Raw genomic sequence first — 16,919 nt, 5'->3', positions numbered from 1 at the left:
TTGATTGACTCGAATACAAGAGAATTGGGCCTCCATGGCCCAACGGAAAATGCAAGGGAATGATGAGTTCATAGTGAACTCGGACAAATTTCACATACAAAGACAAATAAAATCATATTAGCACGGGATCAGAAAATAAATAAATAAAAAAATAAATAAATAATAAAATAAAATAAAAAAATAAAAAAAAATATACCACAGGTGTTATTCTAACAAAGAAGTCGAAATTAGAATATAAACCGGGCAACAATGCGCACATATGACATGCAAATTGTGAGCAAATTATGGTTTGACCTCGGTCCATTTTCCATTTTTCATGCATATACCCTCAAATTGACATTAATTAAATGAATTCGTTGAGAATACGGGCAACGAACAAATATTAAACAATTAAGATCGAATTCTTGAGTACACATAGAAAGTGCTATCAAATAATAGTAATTACTATATTTTATACCAATAAGACTAAGCAACAAGTGCCTTAGCAAGTTTAACACTACAGTGATCATAACTTAATTACCAAAAGTTATAGCGATTCTATAAGGCAAAATCAAATAATGGAGAGTCAACAAGAATTCCTATAATTATCATTGATATGCATTAATTAGATGGAATAATGTGACGAGTTAAAAAAAAAACGATTAATGCATAATAAGTAACTCCTAAATATTATCTAAAAGGTATATCATATAAAGCCAAGAAAAACAATAATAAAATAAGATAAAATTAAATGAGCACGTGAAATGCTACCTACTTAACCCTTTTAATATACCACTCAAGAAATATATATATATATATTTTAAGTGAGAGCAGCTGAACCATAACTAACCAATCTGATTTGAACAAAACACTCAAACCAATTTTAAGTAAAAAAAAATACATAACTAAATACCAAACACACGGACAGATGCATTTTTTATTTAATTAGAAATGGTATCGTTGGACTTGATGCAAGCACAAATAGTCAATGAAAATCTGAATCATTAGCAAAATCTTATATTTAAAACTCAATTGCAAATTTTGCATCAAAACAATGAGTAAAGGAAAGCATGGAAGCAGCTTTAACATGTCACTCAAGCAGTAAGGCAACAAAGTGGTCTCATAAACAGAGGAAGCCAAACCATCGGAATGAAAACGCAATTATACTAACAATGACAAATTAGAAAGAGAACATCTCATACTTGCAGACATATTAGGCATACTAATTACAACAAGACGATCATATGATTCGAAACAATATGAAAACCAGGTTTACAAAGCTATAAACCAAATTTATACATTTAACTAAGACAATGAAATCAATAACACGATGATCAATTAGAAATTCAAACCAAATAGACTTTCGAACAAAAGCATGGAAGTCGAAATAAAGAATAACACAAGGATGAAGCCAAAGAGATCATAAGAGTGTTCATTTCATACCATTCGAAATCAAATAAGTCATGAATGGGATACCAAACTCCTAACGACGTACTGAAGGGAAATATCGAAGTCAAATGCTCGCCATTTCGGGAGATTCAAAATCACCAGTCGCTCCTAATACTATTAAGACCCCAATACTTAAATGTCTTACATTTTGAGATGAGCTCATCAATCAATTGAGTAAGAAAATCAAAGCGAGCCATACAGATACAACAAAAGAACTCAAAACAGTGACAGACCACAGATACAACACATGATTTGGAATATTGACATCGAGACCATTCGTTCAACTTGAGGTGAAGGAGTGAAGGGTATGATGTCGAACAACAAGCAATGATACAGATTTAAGAGAAAAACTAAGATTAAAGAAGCATTTTGAACAACAATGAAGTCGAGAAACAAACGAGAACAACAACAAAAAAGGAATCAACCTCTCATTATTTATGCACAAACAATCGAATCGTACCGATACATAACACAACCCAAATCTCAGACATCTACTGGAACCTAAATAAATGAGAGAGTTGGGAGTTGTATACCTCTTTATAAGCAGCAACTGAGGACAGCTACGAGCAGAACGACAACTTTTACCACGCCGAAACTCGAACACGAACACCGAACAAGGAACTTAAACAGAAATCTGAGCCAGTTCTCTATCCCGAAAATTATTTCGAGTATATCCGCTATTTTCGCTTAAACCTATTCTTTGTATTTTTGCCCGAAAAAATCTCCCCCCTAACAATGACTAAAGAGGGGTTATATATAGATGGGAAATTAGAACTCACGATTTGGAAGAGGCGGGTGAATTTTCGGAGAAGCTTGGGGTAAAATCGGGATTCTCCTTCACCCCGAATTCAAAGTTCTTGCTCCCAATAGTCGAGACAAATCCGTTGTGGGTATGAGATTTCATCCAAATCCCACGAAATCTGAATCGTGGTAGCAGCGTGGATGGTTTCGATCAAACCCACCGCCCTTGCCCTTGACGTGGCGCCATCTCGTAGCCACAAGATCGATTGGACGTGGCTGTCAGGACTGGAACAATTTGGTGAGGGCAGACTTGCTTTTTCCCGTGGATTCCGCCGCTCCAGCTGCTGCCGCTTTGACCTTTTGGACTGCTGCGTGCAGCTGTTGAGGACATTTTTAGACTTGAGGCGCGTTCACGTGTTAGTGAAGAAGAAAGGGGACGCAGGGGTCATTTGGTACTGTTGCTGTTGTCGGTTCTGTTGCTGCTGCTGCTAGTGTGAAATAGGAGCAAGGAATTGCTGGGTTTATTTTGCTGATCGAAATTGGGCCGGGTCGGGGAATTGGGCCTGGTTTGGGTCGGCTTAAAGTTGGAATACAAAAGGAAAATGGGTTTGGCAGTTGGTGGGCTGCTAGAAATTAGAAATGGCCCAAAATTTTGGTCCTTTAAAATTGAATAAGCTAGAATTAAACTTGGCCATATGAATCTAGATCATAGCTAAATGTAGTCGAATATATTGATTAGAATAAGTTCAACTAGCAATTAAACAAGATGAATTAATACAGTTAACTAACGAGCTTCTTAATCTTAACAAGATAAAAAATAATTAACTTAATTATAAACTAATTAATTCAATTACAAAACTAATTAACTCAAAATTATAGCTATAACTTAAAGCAAATTGATAAAATATTTAACTAAAATGTAAAATCTTTTGTGATAATTTTTAAATATTTATAACATAGCGTATTTGCAAATTACACATACTTATTATTAAAAAGTGATAAAATTACTTTAAAAAAAAACTTGAAAGTATTTTGAATTTCATAAAACTTATTAACTCAAAACTATAACCATCCCTAATATTTAAAATATAATTATTATTTTTTGACGATTTTCGAATAATCATAAAATATACTAATCATATACATAATTATGTAAAACATATACACCATCTAAAATTTATGAAAAGTGACAAACTATTTAAAAGTCTTGCAAACTATATTTTAATTTGATTTAATTGTAAAACTAATTATTTTAAAACGTTTAAAATTGAAGAAACTCGATGATTAATCTATATTGTGGATGTCCAAAATTGGGTGTCAACAGATGCTTCATCAATGCAACTGTACGACTTGTTCAGAAATATGTATGTATAATTGTTGCATTATGAAAGTACAAGTAGATAAAAATGTTGGATTCTATGTATGTATAATTGTTGCATTATGAAAGTACAAGTAGATAAAGACGTTGGATTCTAGACTCATGTTAAAGAAATATTCTCGAACATTAAAAAATTAAAAGTGAGTCTAACCTAAATAACTCAAACGCTCAGCAATGACTTGGGACACGAAGGACAACAAATCTATGTATAGACATATCTTTTGTAGTTTAAGTTATTACTTTTATTTAGAGTCGGTTTTGTTTTATATTTGTTTGCAACAAATTTTAAAGTGACAGAAAATAAATTGCAATCTCAATAAAATAAGAAGAAACATAACTTTAATGATAAAGATTGTGGATACAATTATGTTCCTCCCTTGATTCTACTCTCCTAAGATTTATCCATGATTCGAGGGCCGTTAGTGGCGTATTTCTCGAACTATGATGATTTAGATATGACCTCCATATGAATATTCCAAAACTTTTGTGGAATATTCGAGATTTTGATCTTTAAAAATACCCAAGAGTTTATGGGATCTTTTGAGATGCCTTTTAAGGGAATTTAGTACCCTTTATATAGGCATAAACTAGGGTTTAGGGTTGAGTAGCCTCCAAGAATTCTAATTGAAATTAAACACACCTTCTAGAATTCCAATTCGAATTGAACACGTCTTGTAGAGTCCGCAAAATTCCAATGTCTACAAATGCCCACTGCTTCAAGGCTTGTCGGAGTGTAGACTCCATGAAACTCAAAGACGAGGCTTGAAGTACTCATTCTTCCACCTTAGCAGCTTCAAAATTTCAAATTTAATTTCAAAGAAAAGAGATGAAGGGCACATTTGGTCCCACTGGGCGTGCCAATTTGTTTGCAACAAATTTTAAACATATGGAAAATAAATCAACCACATAAATAAAATCTGAAAAAACATAACTTTATTGATAAATAATGCTGGTACAATTCTGTTCCTCCATTGATTCTACTCTCCTAAGATTTATCCATGATTCGAGGGTCTTAGTGGCGTATTTCTCGAACTAGGATTATTTAGATTTGACCTCTATATGAATACTCCATCAATTTGCGGAATATTCAAGATTTTGATCGTTTAGATTACCCAAGAGTTTGTGAGATATTTTGAGATGCCTTTTAAGGGAATTTAGTATCCTTTAATAGGCATAAACGAGGGTTTAGGGTTGAGTAGCCTCCAAGAATTCTAATTGAAACTGAACACACCTTCTAGAGTCTCAATTTGAATTGAACACGTCTTGTAGAGTCCGCAAAATTTCAATGTCTACAATATTCTTCAAATTAAGTTTGGCGAAAATACTCATAACTCACACCAAAATATTTAGAAGAGCCGAATGAGAAGGAAAAAAAAAGAAAAACATTAAAAGGACGAAAGTCACAACTTTTCATAAAAGTCACAACTTTTCAAAAAGGTTACAACTCTTTGGAAAAGTTACAACCCTTCGGAAAGGTTACAACCTTTCATAAAGGGGCACAACTTTTCATAAAAGTTGCAACACTTCATAAAAGTCACAACTTTTCATGATTTATAGACAACAAAAGGTAGTGCGAACAAATGATTATTGTGTCTTATCGGAAAGGTTACAACTCTTTGGAAAAGTTACAACCCTTCGAAAAGGTCACAACCTTTCATAAAAGTCACAACTTTTCGGAAAGGTTACAACTCTTTGAAAAAGTTACAACCCTTCAAAAAGGTTACAACCTTTCATAAAAGTGGCAACTCTTCATAAAAGTCACAACTTTTCATGAAAGGGAAATGCTAGTTTTGGAAATAAAATAAATTAAAAGGGAATCCTAGTTTGTGGTGGCGCCATGTAGGCGAGCTTAGGGTTCTGTTATATATATATATATGATTTAATATATAAATAATTACAGTTGTTAATCTACTAAAACAACTAGGGATCCTTTTAGTTTGTGTATAAAAAGAATTAATCCAAGTGTAAAACTCGCATAAAACAATTCAATATTTGATTTTAGGTAGACAAACCATCAATTGGAAAAAAGATAATATATAATATATTCGCATTAAGGGGTTGTTTGGTGATTGAATAGGAGATAATTATTCATCCATTAAATTGTTTGGTGATTGAATATGAGGTTTTGTGTTCGAGTCTTGGGTATGCAGAAAATGGGTTTGAGTCTTGAGTATGCATAAAATCCTATTGCCGGGTGGGAAACTTATACCTACAAAACTCTAACCAACAACAAAACAACCCCTAAAATAATTAATTCATGTATAATGTTTTTTTATTCTTTTCCAACTCCACAAATTATACTGAAACGTATAATATTTTCTTAAATACAAATCACCACATAGCAATACATTAGTCATATTGGGCTAAACTGACATTCATAACTTTATCAAAACAAGACACATTACTTCAAGCCAATAGTGCTGCCTCGCTTTAGCTGAGCTGTGAATACGATATCTCGATATTGAACTTCAAAAGAAAAGAGGAGAAGACGAATTGTGGCTGAAAGTGTGCACGTACACAATATGAAAATACAATTAGAAAGGTAATATGTATTCATTATGCATTTCAAAATAAAAATGAAACTATACTTCTTTTTAAGCTTGTTTTCTTTTCGAGGGAATTAATTTTCTGTATGACAGTTTTGTTAACTTGAAAAAAATGTAGATGTGTAACACATGAATAAAAACAAAAAACAAAAAGACAAAAACAGAACAACCCAAATTTGACTTGAGAATGATAGCATTTTCTCTGATAAAATATGTACAGACAGTGTGAATAAGAGAGGGAAAAAGACAGCAGCCAAATTTGCAACATTTGGAGAGAAGACATTACGGATCATCGCAACGTAAGTTCTCATCAATAATAGGAACCTAGAGTTGAGATATGTATTGAATTTGGAATTGGTTGAGTGGCTTTATACATATGTAATGACAATAGTATTTGAGTGATTTTTCTATCACAAAACAAAGAAAATTGAGCGACCACGTGAAAAAGAAAAACGGCTACATGAATTCTCACTAATCATATTAGAAATGTATTGGTCCAATAATGAGAATTGATGTATATGAGTCAGGGCCACTACTTAAAAATGAGAATTGAGAACCAAACATTTATGTATCATATACTAAGACAGAGGGGTCATTATCAATGTCTAATAACAATACTATTTGGCCACTTTGGTTAAGTCCTTGTCTAAATTTGATGTGGAAAACAATCCAAAATTTAACTTGAGAATGATAAAATATGAACAAACAAAGAGTGAATGAGAGAGAGAATTAGCAACATTTGGAGAAAACGCTGTTTCCCATTGGTGTTTAATGATAACTTATGTACAATATAAAATCCTATACAACAACATACCTGTACAATATAAACTCAAACTATGATGATGGTTCCCAGCAAAATATTCTCTTCACTTCAGTTTTTCACTTCTTTATACCTCTTAACAGTTACTTTTGCTTCAACTGAGGAAGCAACTGCACTCTTGAAATGGAAAGCAACTTTCAAGAACCAGAATAATTCCTTATTGGCTTCATGGACACCAAGTTCTAATGCATGCAGGGACTGGTATGGAGTTAAATGCTTTAATGGTAAGGTAAACACGTTGAATATTACAAATTCTAGTGTCAGTGCCACACTCTATGCTTTTCCATTTTCATCTCTCCCTTTTCTTGAGAATCTTGATCTTAGCATGAACAATATCTCTGGCACCATTCCACCTGAGATTGGTTATCTCGCTAATCTTATCTTTCTTAACTTGAACGTCTATCAGATTTCAGGAACAATCCCACCACAAATCGGATCACTAGCCAAGCTTCAGACCCTCCGCATATCTGTAAACCATTTAAATGGCCCCATTCCAGGAGAAATAGGTTACCTAAAGTCTCTTACTAAGCTATCTTTGGGTACAAATTCTCTCAATGATTCTATTCCTGATTCATTGGGGAATTTGAACAACTTGTCTTATTTGCTTCTTCATCAAAATCACCTTTCTGGCTCTATTCCTGAAGAAATAGGTTACCTAAGGACTCTAACCGATCTACGTTTGCACGACAACTCTCTTACTGGTTCTATTCCTGCTTCATTGGGGAATTTGAACAGCTTATCTTATTTGATTCTTAATAGAAATCAGCTCTCTGGCTTAATTCCTCCAGAAATAGGTAACCTAAGGTCTCTTATTGGCCTAGATTTGCGTATTAATTCTCTTAATGGTTCTATTCCTGCTTCCTTTGGCAATTTGAGAAATTTGGAAACTCTGTTTCTCAATGATAACAATCTCACTGAGGAAATTCCTTCATCTGTGTGCAATTTGACATCACTGGAAATCTTGCATATGATGAGAAACAACTTGAAGGGAAAATTTCCGCAATGTTTGGTAATATCAGTGGCCTCCAGGTTTTGACGATGTCATATAATAATCTCAGTGGAGAGATCCCTTCATCTATCTCCAATTTAACATCACTACAAATACTCGATTTGGGCAGAAACAATCTAAAGGGAGAAATTCCACAATGTATTGGCAGTATTAGTGGCCTCCGGGTTATTGATATGCATAACAACAAACTTTCTGGGACTCTTCCAACGAATTTTCGCATTGGAAGTTCACTTAGAAGCATCAACTTACATGGCAATGAACTAGAGGGGGAAATCCCCCAATCTTTAGCCAATTGCAAAGAGTTGCAAGTGCTTAATTTAGGAGATAATCACCTCAATGACACATTCCCCATGTGGTTGGGAACCTTGCCGGAGCTGAGAGTTTTAAACTTGAGATCAAACAAATTGCATGGACCCATAAGATCTTCGGGGGCTAAAATCATGTTTCCCTAGATCTTAGAATAATAGATCTCTCTCACAATGCCTTCACCAAAGACTTACCAGAAAGTCTGTTTCAACATTTGAAAGGCATGAGGACAATCGATCAAACAATGAAGCCACCAAGTGAAGGATATGTATATTACCAAGACTCGGCAATTGTTGTAACAAAGGGATTGAAGCTTGAAGTTGTGAAAATTTTGCCTTTGTACACTGTTATCGATCTTTCAAACAACAAATTTGAAGGACATATTCCTTGTGTTCTGGGAGATCTCATTGCGATTCGGGTACTGAATTTATCTCATAATGGATTGCAAGGTCATATACCACCATCACTTGGAAGTTTATCTGTAGTGGAATCATTAGACCTTTCGTTTAACCAGCTTTCGGGAGAGATACCACAACAACTTGCTTCTCTTACAACTCTTGAATTCTTAAATCTCTCTCACAATTATCTCCAAGGATGCATCCCTCAAGGGCCTCAATTTCTTACCTTTGAGAACAATTCATATGAAGGTAATGATGGATTACGTGGATACCCAGTTTCAAAAGGTTGTGGCAATGATCGTGTGTCAGAGACAAACTATACGACGTCTGCATTAGACGATCAAGAAAGCAATTCTGAATTTCTCAATGATTTTTGGAAAGCTGCTCTGATGGGATATGGCAGTGGACTATGTATTGGACTATCCATAATGTATTTCATGATCTCAACTGGAAATCCGAAATGGCTTGCAAGAATCATTGAAGAAATGGAACACAAAATTAACATGCGAAGGAGAAAGAGGCAGCGAGGTCAAAGGAATTACAGAAGAAGAAATAATCGCTTCTAGACAAGTTACCAACAAAGCAAAGGATTTGATTTTAGAACTTCAGGTATTCAAGCTAAGCTCAACACTAATCTCTTTTAGATTATTCTACTACTAATATGCTAGGTTTAATGCTTTTATGTTATAAACAACAACTAATAAATGCTCGATACGAAGCATAATTTTCTTTCCAACAACTTCAAGAAACTGAAGATTTGAAAAAGGATTATCCTTAGCTGATGTTTTAAGCTAGTAATCAGTGATCTTATTATGGATGGGTTAACAGTGAAAAACTAATGCATAATTCGGTTATAGCTATATGATTGTAACATAATTTACAATTGTTCGACTCCCTATCTTATTTTTCAGACTTTCAAATGCCAAGAATAAGAAGACGTTGGCGTAATGGATTTGGTTCTTCCTGCAGCTTATGATGTTGGATTTGATTTTTAGTTTCTTTTTAGCTTTATAAGTAAGCTTTTTCTTAACTTTGAAATGTAATATTATGAATTTTGACAATATATCAAGTTTATGTAAGGCAAAAAGTGTACAATAGTTTTACCTCTGGTGGCATGAGTCAGTTCTCTTCTACTCTCCCAAAGCAGCTCTGTCAAAAACAAAAAAGATCATAACTTTAGCTCAATTTTATGAATACTCAAACATCAAGAATCATAAAAAACTCAATTTTTGTGTAAAGTTTCCAACAATCATAGGTGTGCACAGACCTTTACCCTACCTCAAGATGATCCCAAATCAGTCACTTTAGAATATATATATATATATATATATATTATAAGGTAAACAAAGAAAAGGGGTTCTTCAAAAAGTAGAGTTTTGATGAAATAAAGAAGTTAAAAATTGAACCTTTTGCATTGGGTTTCTTAGAAAAGATGTTCATTTTGATTGAACCAACAACACCAATAGAACAGATTAAGATTATGAGAAAATGGGATTCTTGGTCTGATAACTGGGACAGAAGAATGGAAGCTACAAGGAAGATTATATTTTTTTCCAAAACCCCAAAAGTTTAGGTTATTATATTAGTATAAACTATAAAGCCACAAAGTACACTTCTACTGTATATTTTTTTATGTGATTAACTAAATTTAAATAATTAGTCACGTGACATAATAAGTGATTTCAAACTCTTGTAGAAATAAGTGACTCTTAATAAAAAGTCAAAAGAAGTGTTAAAAACACTCATAAACGTAGCGAGAATTTAAAGGTATATTTTAATCTTGGCAAAAATTTAGAGTATATTTCACTCATGTTGCAAAATCATATTCAAGTTTCAATTAGTTAAGGAGGTAAAGAGTGTTGTAAGACTATCAATAGTTCAGAAATTTAAGATGGTTCTCGTTACTTCTCTCATATATAATTTGTACTATATTTGGTAACATTATTTGGCTACCTATAAAATTCGATACACCATATGCAATGGTTTGATTAGTAATTAAAAATCCCACATAACTAAATTTAAATAGCAAGGAAATTTATGTACTATATAAATAATTCCAACATAACTAGTAACCGAGTACTAATACCTACTTAACTCTAACCAACAACCAAACAACCCCTAAAAAAGTAAATTCATGTTTAATAATTTCTTTTTCAACTCTAATGAATAATGTTTTCTAAAACTAGCATTCATTACTTTATCAAAACAAGACACTTTACTTCAAGTGAATAGTAAGCAAGGCTGTGAATACGATATATTGACATTGAACTTCAAAAAAAGGGTACTGCCTTGCTTTAGCAAGGCTGTGAATACGATTTATCAACATTTAACTTCAAAAATAAAGAGGAGATGATCTGTGGCTGCAAGGGTGCATGTAGACAATATGAAATAACTGCGCAAGCATTCTCTGAAACAAACAGTTCACCGTTCATAGATCAGAAAAACAATTTCCCAACACGTCTAAAACAAGCAAAAATGGAAAGACACAAAAAAAAACGGGTCAGGTAAATATATTCCCAAAGTAAAAATACAACTTCCAAAATTGCTTTGAATCAATGTTTCACTACTTGAAAAGTTCTTAAGCTGCAACCTCCTTTTTAAGCTTGGCAAGCTCCTGTCTCACCACACCTGCCCTCTGCAACGTCAAACACAAACGAATCAGATCAATACATAACCACCACATCAGTAAAACGATAAAGCAATTTAAAACTAAATATAGTGAGTTTCTGGACACACAAAGGTTATAATTGGAACGTAATGCAATCTAACACAAGCATGGCATCACTCTACCTTGACAAGGTATGGGGGGGGAAGGTTGGCATACACATTAACTTGTGAGATTATATTGGTTATGTTGTAGTGGAAACCTATTCTTTTAGCTTTTTCAAGTAAACCCGCATAAAGTGAATTGATGAGTGGGTTAAATGAACTGAGAATTGAAAGAAGTTTAACTCAAATACAAATGCAATCGCACCTTGATCTTTGCCAACATGAGCTTAAACCTATCAAAATCGTTGAGTGAAGCCCTCCTTTTCTGCACGATCAACTTCCTTCCCCAGGAACTGGACTCCCACTTGGTCTTCACATCTGGGAGGACATCATAAAGCAAATGAGAGTTAAGTCAATCTTACAAGCATTTCTTACAAATAAGATATAAAAAGAGCTGCTTAAGTACTATCTACTCCAAATTGTCTATAAGAGAATATGTAGTCACACTTACCAGAAGCCTCCATAGCAGCAATCAGGGTCTTCTTCTTTGGTATTCTCTTGATGTCGATCTTGATATCTGTGAGTGAAAGCCTCTTGAAGTTCATCTGGCTCCTCACCATGTCAGGAGCATCAACAAGAGCCTATGAATTTAAAGAGATTGCAAAATTATTAGGACACATAAAATTCAGAATTTCGTCATTTTCCAAAGTTAAAACTTGTCTATCAATTAAGCACCGCCTACCATCTGTCCAAATTAAAAGTAAACTCAACAGATCTAAGTAACCATGAGATTGAGCAAGCATGAAATAACATGTAAAAATAGAAAAAAGGCAGGAAGTATCTGAGTGGTTCCTTGAGAAAAAAAGATGTGCTTAAGTGATATGAAAATTTTCACCAGAATACTAGTTTAGGACACAAGTGAACCAAGCTGTTTACACATTGGACATCACCCTTCTAGAACTGTGCCCCGTGTACCAAAATTTCTCTTAGATTAACACAAAAACCAATATAATCACTGGACCCAGCAATCAGGAGTTCTACAACTATGTAAAGGCAAAGGTTCCCCATTTTCGTACATTATTTATTTGAAAGGTGAAGTCTTCCACTCCCAGGCTATCAACATCTCAATCCGAAAAGAACATAGTAGTCAGAAACATGATTACCCCTATGGTATTAGTACCAGATTGTAACAGCAAAACAGACCTACTAAAACAATAATAAGGCTCACTTTAAATCAACAGAACTTCATTCAACAAGCCTGCGCTATAACTGCCTTGGCAACAAAGACAGATATTCAAAACAAATGGTCTGGAACTGCTAATTTCTTAGTCACAAATTACTCTTCTTGGATCCATATACAAGCCTCAGACAATATTGCTCAATCAAGTTAATAAGATCAGACAATGTAGGCATATATAATGTTCCATCATAGGCCATACACAGATCCTTCACGAAGAAAATAGGCAAAGTTATAGAGATCCAATCTTTCTTCTAAAAGATGTGACTGGCAGTTCCAGACCGTAAAAGTTGCATTTGTGCTAAGACCAAGCAACCAACCTATGTCCGCCCAAATCCCAATCTAGTGGGGATATACTATATGCATTCCACTCTACTCATCCATAGGACTTACTGATAGCATCTATAAACAGATGGGAAGTAAAAAATAAAATGAAAACCCAGCTTTCCTTAAAATATGTGACAAGCATTTCCAAAATATAAAAGTTGCATCCCAATCTAGTGGGTATGTAATATATGCATCCTCTTTATGCATTCCACTCTATTCAACCATTGGACTTACAGATAACATCTATAAACAGATGGAAAGTAAATGAAAACCCAGCACATTGGTTGCCAAAATTATGAAAACCCAACTTCCCCTGAAATATGTGACCAGCATTTTCAAAACATAAAAGTTGCATCCATGCTAAAATTAATCGACCCACTACACCTAAATCCAAACTAGTTTGAGTTAGCCATATGAATCCTATGTATCCATTCCACTCAAATCAAGCAACATCCTCATCACTACTAAAAGATAGAATTAGATGTTCTACAAAACTAAGGTGGCATTTACTTTAGAGTTTGACAACTCAGTTTCCAAAATTTTGATGGGATCTCAACTCCAAACCACTCCCTTCAAGCTAATGTTTACTTATGCTGTTCAGTTGGGTTAATTTAACCCCTGAATTTAGCACTTAACAATTTCTTGACTTTGTCAGCTATCTAGTACTAGTTTGTCTATTATGCAATTCTGCATCTGTTTGCTGCTTTTTTTAATGAAATACATTACTTCATTAAAAAAATCAGCTTTTTTAGATTTCTGCATAAAGCTCGGTTTTTTTTACATTTTTTAAGACTTATAAATGAAAATGGAATAACAACTGATTTTGAACATCATGAAACAGCTCAAAGCCTCAAATACACACTTCTCTTGCAGAAGCTCAACAACTTAGACTGCAAAATAATTTTTTGGTGAAATCTAAAATAAAATGCTACCTAATGTGCTCTAAATCACCGATTATACTACACTAGTTCTCTAACAAGATCAAAAGTAAACTCAAATGGAAATACTCTGCTAAAATCAAGCACTTTAACTAAAAAAATTAATATATATAAAAAAATTACCCTGTTTTGGTCGATAACGTCAACGATGACGACGAGCCTCCCATAGTCTTTCCCGTAGTTAACGAGTGCAACTCTTCCGATCTCCACGAACCTCTTGAACGGCTGAACAACAAAATCAAATACAATTTTTTTTTCAAATTTCAAAAAACAAAAAATCGTAGTACCGAACATACATAACAGTGAAAACAGGTGAATTAGAGAATCAGAAAACTGAAAATTCACAAAAACTCACCATTTTTACTGATCTGAAGGAGCTGTGAAGCTGTGAAAAAGAGTGAGATGAAAGAGAGGATTGTGTTAGGGTTTACAATGAGGGGATTATAGTGCTAGGGTTTTTGTTGCTTCGGGTAATGGGCCACTATAGTATGATTAGGCCCAAAATTTATGATTACAATGTAGATGGGTTGGATTGTTGGGTTGATGTTCGGGGGCGGGGGGGAGAGGGGGCGAAGAGTATAGATGATCAATTTTGGGATCATTATTTAAGTCATAACTCACGACTATAAAAAATAAGAAAAATTGTATATAATAGCAAATTATTAATTCAAATTAAATATTATAACCATAATTTGATTTAATTGGAGTAGCAGACAGTTGTCATTCGTCTCTCTCCCTAGGCTTCTCGCGCGCCACTCTCGCCAGTCTCTCCCTTGCCTCTCTTGCTTTTATACAAACATAAATGTATAAAATGTGTTTGTGTTTGTATAAAGCGAGAGAAAATTGTATATATAAATACTAATACATATATTTTCGTCTTATACACTTATAATTATACAAATATAGATGTTTCCCTACCCAGTTCTCTTTTGTCTTTCTCTCTTTCTCGCTTTATACAAACATAGATTATACAAATTACAATGCATAATTTGTGTTGTATAAAGCGAGAGAGAATTGATATACAAATGTTTTATTTCTATTCAATTGTATAAAAATTCAAATTTTATGCAGATATACAAACACATAAAATTGAATTGAGAGGCTGTCAGCGATTTATACAAATGGTCTGCTAGCAAAATTATACAAATCTGAAGCTCCTGCCAGCGAGTTATACAATTTGATGCTCCATAGCAAACATAAAGTTTGTTATGGAGTGCAATTATACAAATTATAGATATAACATATAAATATGATTTTTATATTTGTTATATGTGAAAGTTGCTCTAAAAAATAATTATAAGTTGAGACATATCAAAAATAACTTTCGACATATGTGTCATGAAGTTGAGAATACTATGTGGGATGGAGATGAGGCGAGCACATATGACGATTTTAGGATCATCATTCAAGTCATGGCTAAGGTCTATGATATTTTGTAAGTTTTGTTATTTCAAAATAATTTCCGACACATGTATTTGAAGTTGAAAAAAAAAATAGTTTCAAATTTTGTCTGAAGTTTGACATGTTGTTTGTGCAAGAAAAAAAATCTGATATACAGTTAAATTTTTATTTGCAAAAGATTAAATTTTTAATAATTGATCCTGAAATTTAATTTATTAGGTCTTAAGCTTTGATAATTGCAATTATTAAAGTCTAGTTTCAAAAATGTATATCAGATTCAAATATACATGTTTGAAATTAAAATCAACTGTTTTGTTAAGTTTGAACTATCTATTCTCATTTCAATCAATGTTTTAAAGTTTTTTCAATAATATTTACTTGATTTTAACTTGCTTTATATTTGAATGTCAAAATTCACTTCCTCAAATTAATAAGATGGATTTTTAAAAAAATGTTTTCAAAATTCTTATAAAATTTGTTTGATTTAAACTTAATTTTCATATTAGAAATTCTATATTCGCTTCTTTAAACTTGTAGGATAACAATAATATTTTAACAGTATTTTAAAATCTTTTTGTTGAGATTTTTTAAATTAAATTCACTTTTTTGTATTTACTCCTAACTTGTTTAATTATTCATAAGTTTGATTGATGTGACAAAATATGTTAATACTATTCAAACAGTTTAAAATCTTAAAGATTAATTATTTGAAAAATTCATATGAAAATTATGTTATACCATTATGTACATTGAGAGGTTTTTTGTATTAGGAAAAAATAAATTCACTAGCTTGTTATTTTTCACATAGTACTTTATTTATAGTAAAAAAAAAAATTCACCAATTCATTATCTGGTATAAACTATTCAAAGTAATCAAATTTGAATAACAATTCAAACTTTGGACTGGAGCTTCAATAACAATTCAAATTTTGAACTTTTAAGATGAAATTTGACTTTGACAATTTCAACTTCAAATATGTTATTTGAAATTCAAAAAATTTAACTCAACATTTTAAATTTTGTTCAGTAGAGTTTAATTTAATTTTGAGATGATTATATTTTATATATTTTGATCTTTCTTTATATAATCATAAAGTTTGAAATAGTTATACGCACCTCGACTAATTTTATAAAATCTGATCTCCTACTAGTAACATATATCAATTAATTTTATCTATAATAAAAGTTAGATCATATGGGGAAAAAATCATAAACTCATTTAACACAACTTCTTGAGGAAACCCTTATCATATGGTTCTCACAATTCCGAATTATCTGAGTTATATCATCTGTCTTGAAGTACTTGTCATATTTTTTTCATAGTTATTTTCATTTATATTCAAAATTAAATTATATTATATTTATTTAATATTTTTAAATTAAAATTTTTAAATTATATAAAAATATTGTAAGTTATTTTTGTATTGAAGTAATTCATATTAATATAATGAATAAATTATCTTCTAAAATATAAATCAAAGTTTATATAGCTTGACTTTTAAAAAAACGTGATAAGTAATTTGAAACATAAAAGGTAGTAAATTTCGGATACATTTTGACATTAAAAATTTCATTCCGTAATTATAAATAAAACACCCAAAAAAACTAAGCTAGTTCAATAATGATTGTATATCAAAAAGAAGTAATGTATTTATCAACCAAATTAATCAAAACAATAAAG

The 16,919-nt window shown here is 32.5% G+C and overlaps 1 protein-coding gene, 1 long non-coding RNA gene and 1 pseudogene across 2 annotated transcripts in view; 1 reads left to right on the top strand and 2 right to left on the bottom strand.

Annotated features, from left to right (window-relative positions):
• LOC125872879 (uncharacterized) overlaps positions 1 to 10,125 on the bottom strand; it is a 41,224-nt gene extending 31,099 nt beyond the window's left edge. The window contains exons 1-2 of the long non-coding RNA XR_007447173.1: positions 10,033 to 10,125; positions 9,731 to 9,775 (exon numbers count right to left, since the gene is read on the bottom strand). This is a non-coding gene — a long non-coding RNA (uncharacterized LOC125872879). The remainder of the gene's footprint in view (positions 1 to 9,730; positions 9,776 to 10,032) is intronic.
• On the top strand, positions 6,930 to 9,192 carry LOC125872855 (receptor-like protein Cf-9 homolog; annotated as a pseudogene).
• Positions 10,126 to 11,034: 909 nt separating the features above from the next.
• Positions 11,035 to 14,308, bottom strand: LOC125872873 (60S ribosomal protein L14-1-like). Its single transcript, XM_049553668.1, has 5 exons — positions 14,193 to 14,308; positions 13,961 to 14,062; positions 11,847 to 11,976; positions 11,601 to 11,713; positions 11,035 to 11,261 (listed from the first exon to the last, which is right to left on the bottom strand). The coding sequence occupies exons 1-5, from the start codon at positions 14,193 to 14,195 to the stop codon at positions 11,205 to 11,207; spliced, it is 405 nt and encodes a 134-aa protein (XP_049409625.1). The 5' UTR covers positions 14,196 to 14,308; the 3' UTR covers positions 11,035 to 11,204.
• Between the last annotated feature and the right edge of the window lie 2,611 nt (positions 14,309 to 16,919).

This window comes from Solanum stenotomum, chromosome 8, assembly GCF_019186545.1.
Source record: "Solanum stenotomum isolate F172 chromosome 8, ASM1918654v1, whole genome shotgun sequence".
Classification (NCBI taxonomy): Eukaryota; Viridiplantae; Streptophyta; class Magnoliopsida; order Solanales; family Solanaceae; genus Solanum; species Solanum stenotomum.
Note: the sequence above shows the minus strand (reverse complement) of the source record. Positions and strands in the feature narration are given on the sequence as shown.

Bases quoted from the DNA above. Each gene is read 5' to 3' on its own strand.
- LOC125872873 (XM_049553668.1), bottom strand. The intron at 11,977-13,960 runs GTAATTTTTTTA...TTAAATTCATAG, and splicing joins ACGTTATCGACCAAAACAGG to GCTCTTGTTGATGCTCCTGA. The intron at 11,262-11,600 runs GTGCGATTGCAT...TTGACGTTGCAG, and splicing joins TCATGTTGGCAAAGATCAAG to AGGGCAGGTGTGGTGAGACA.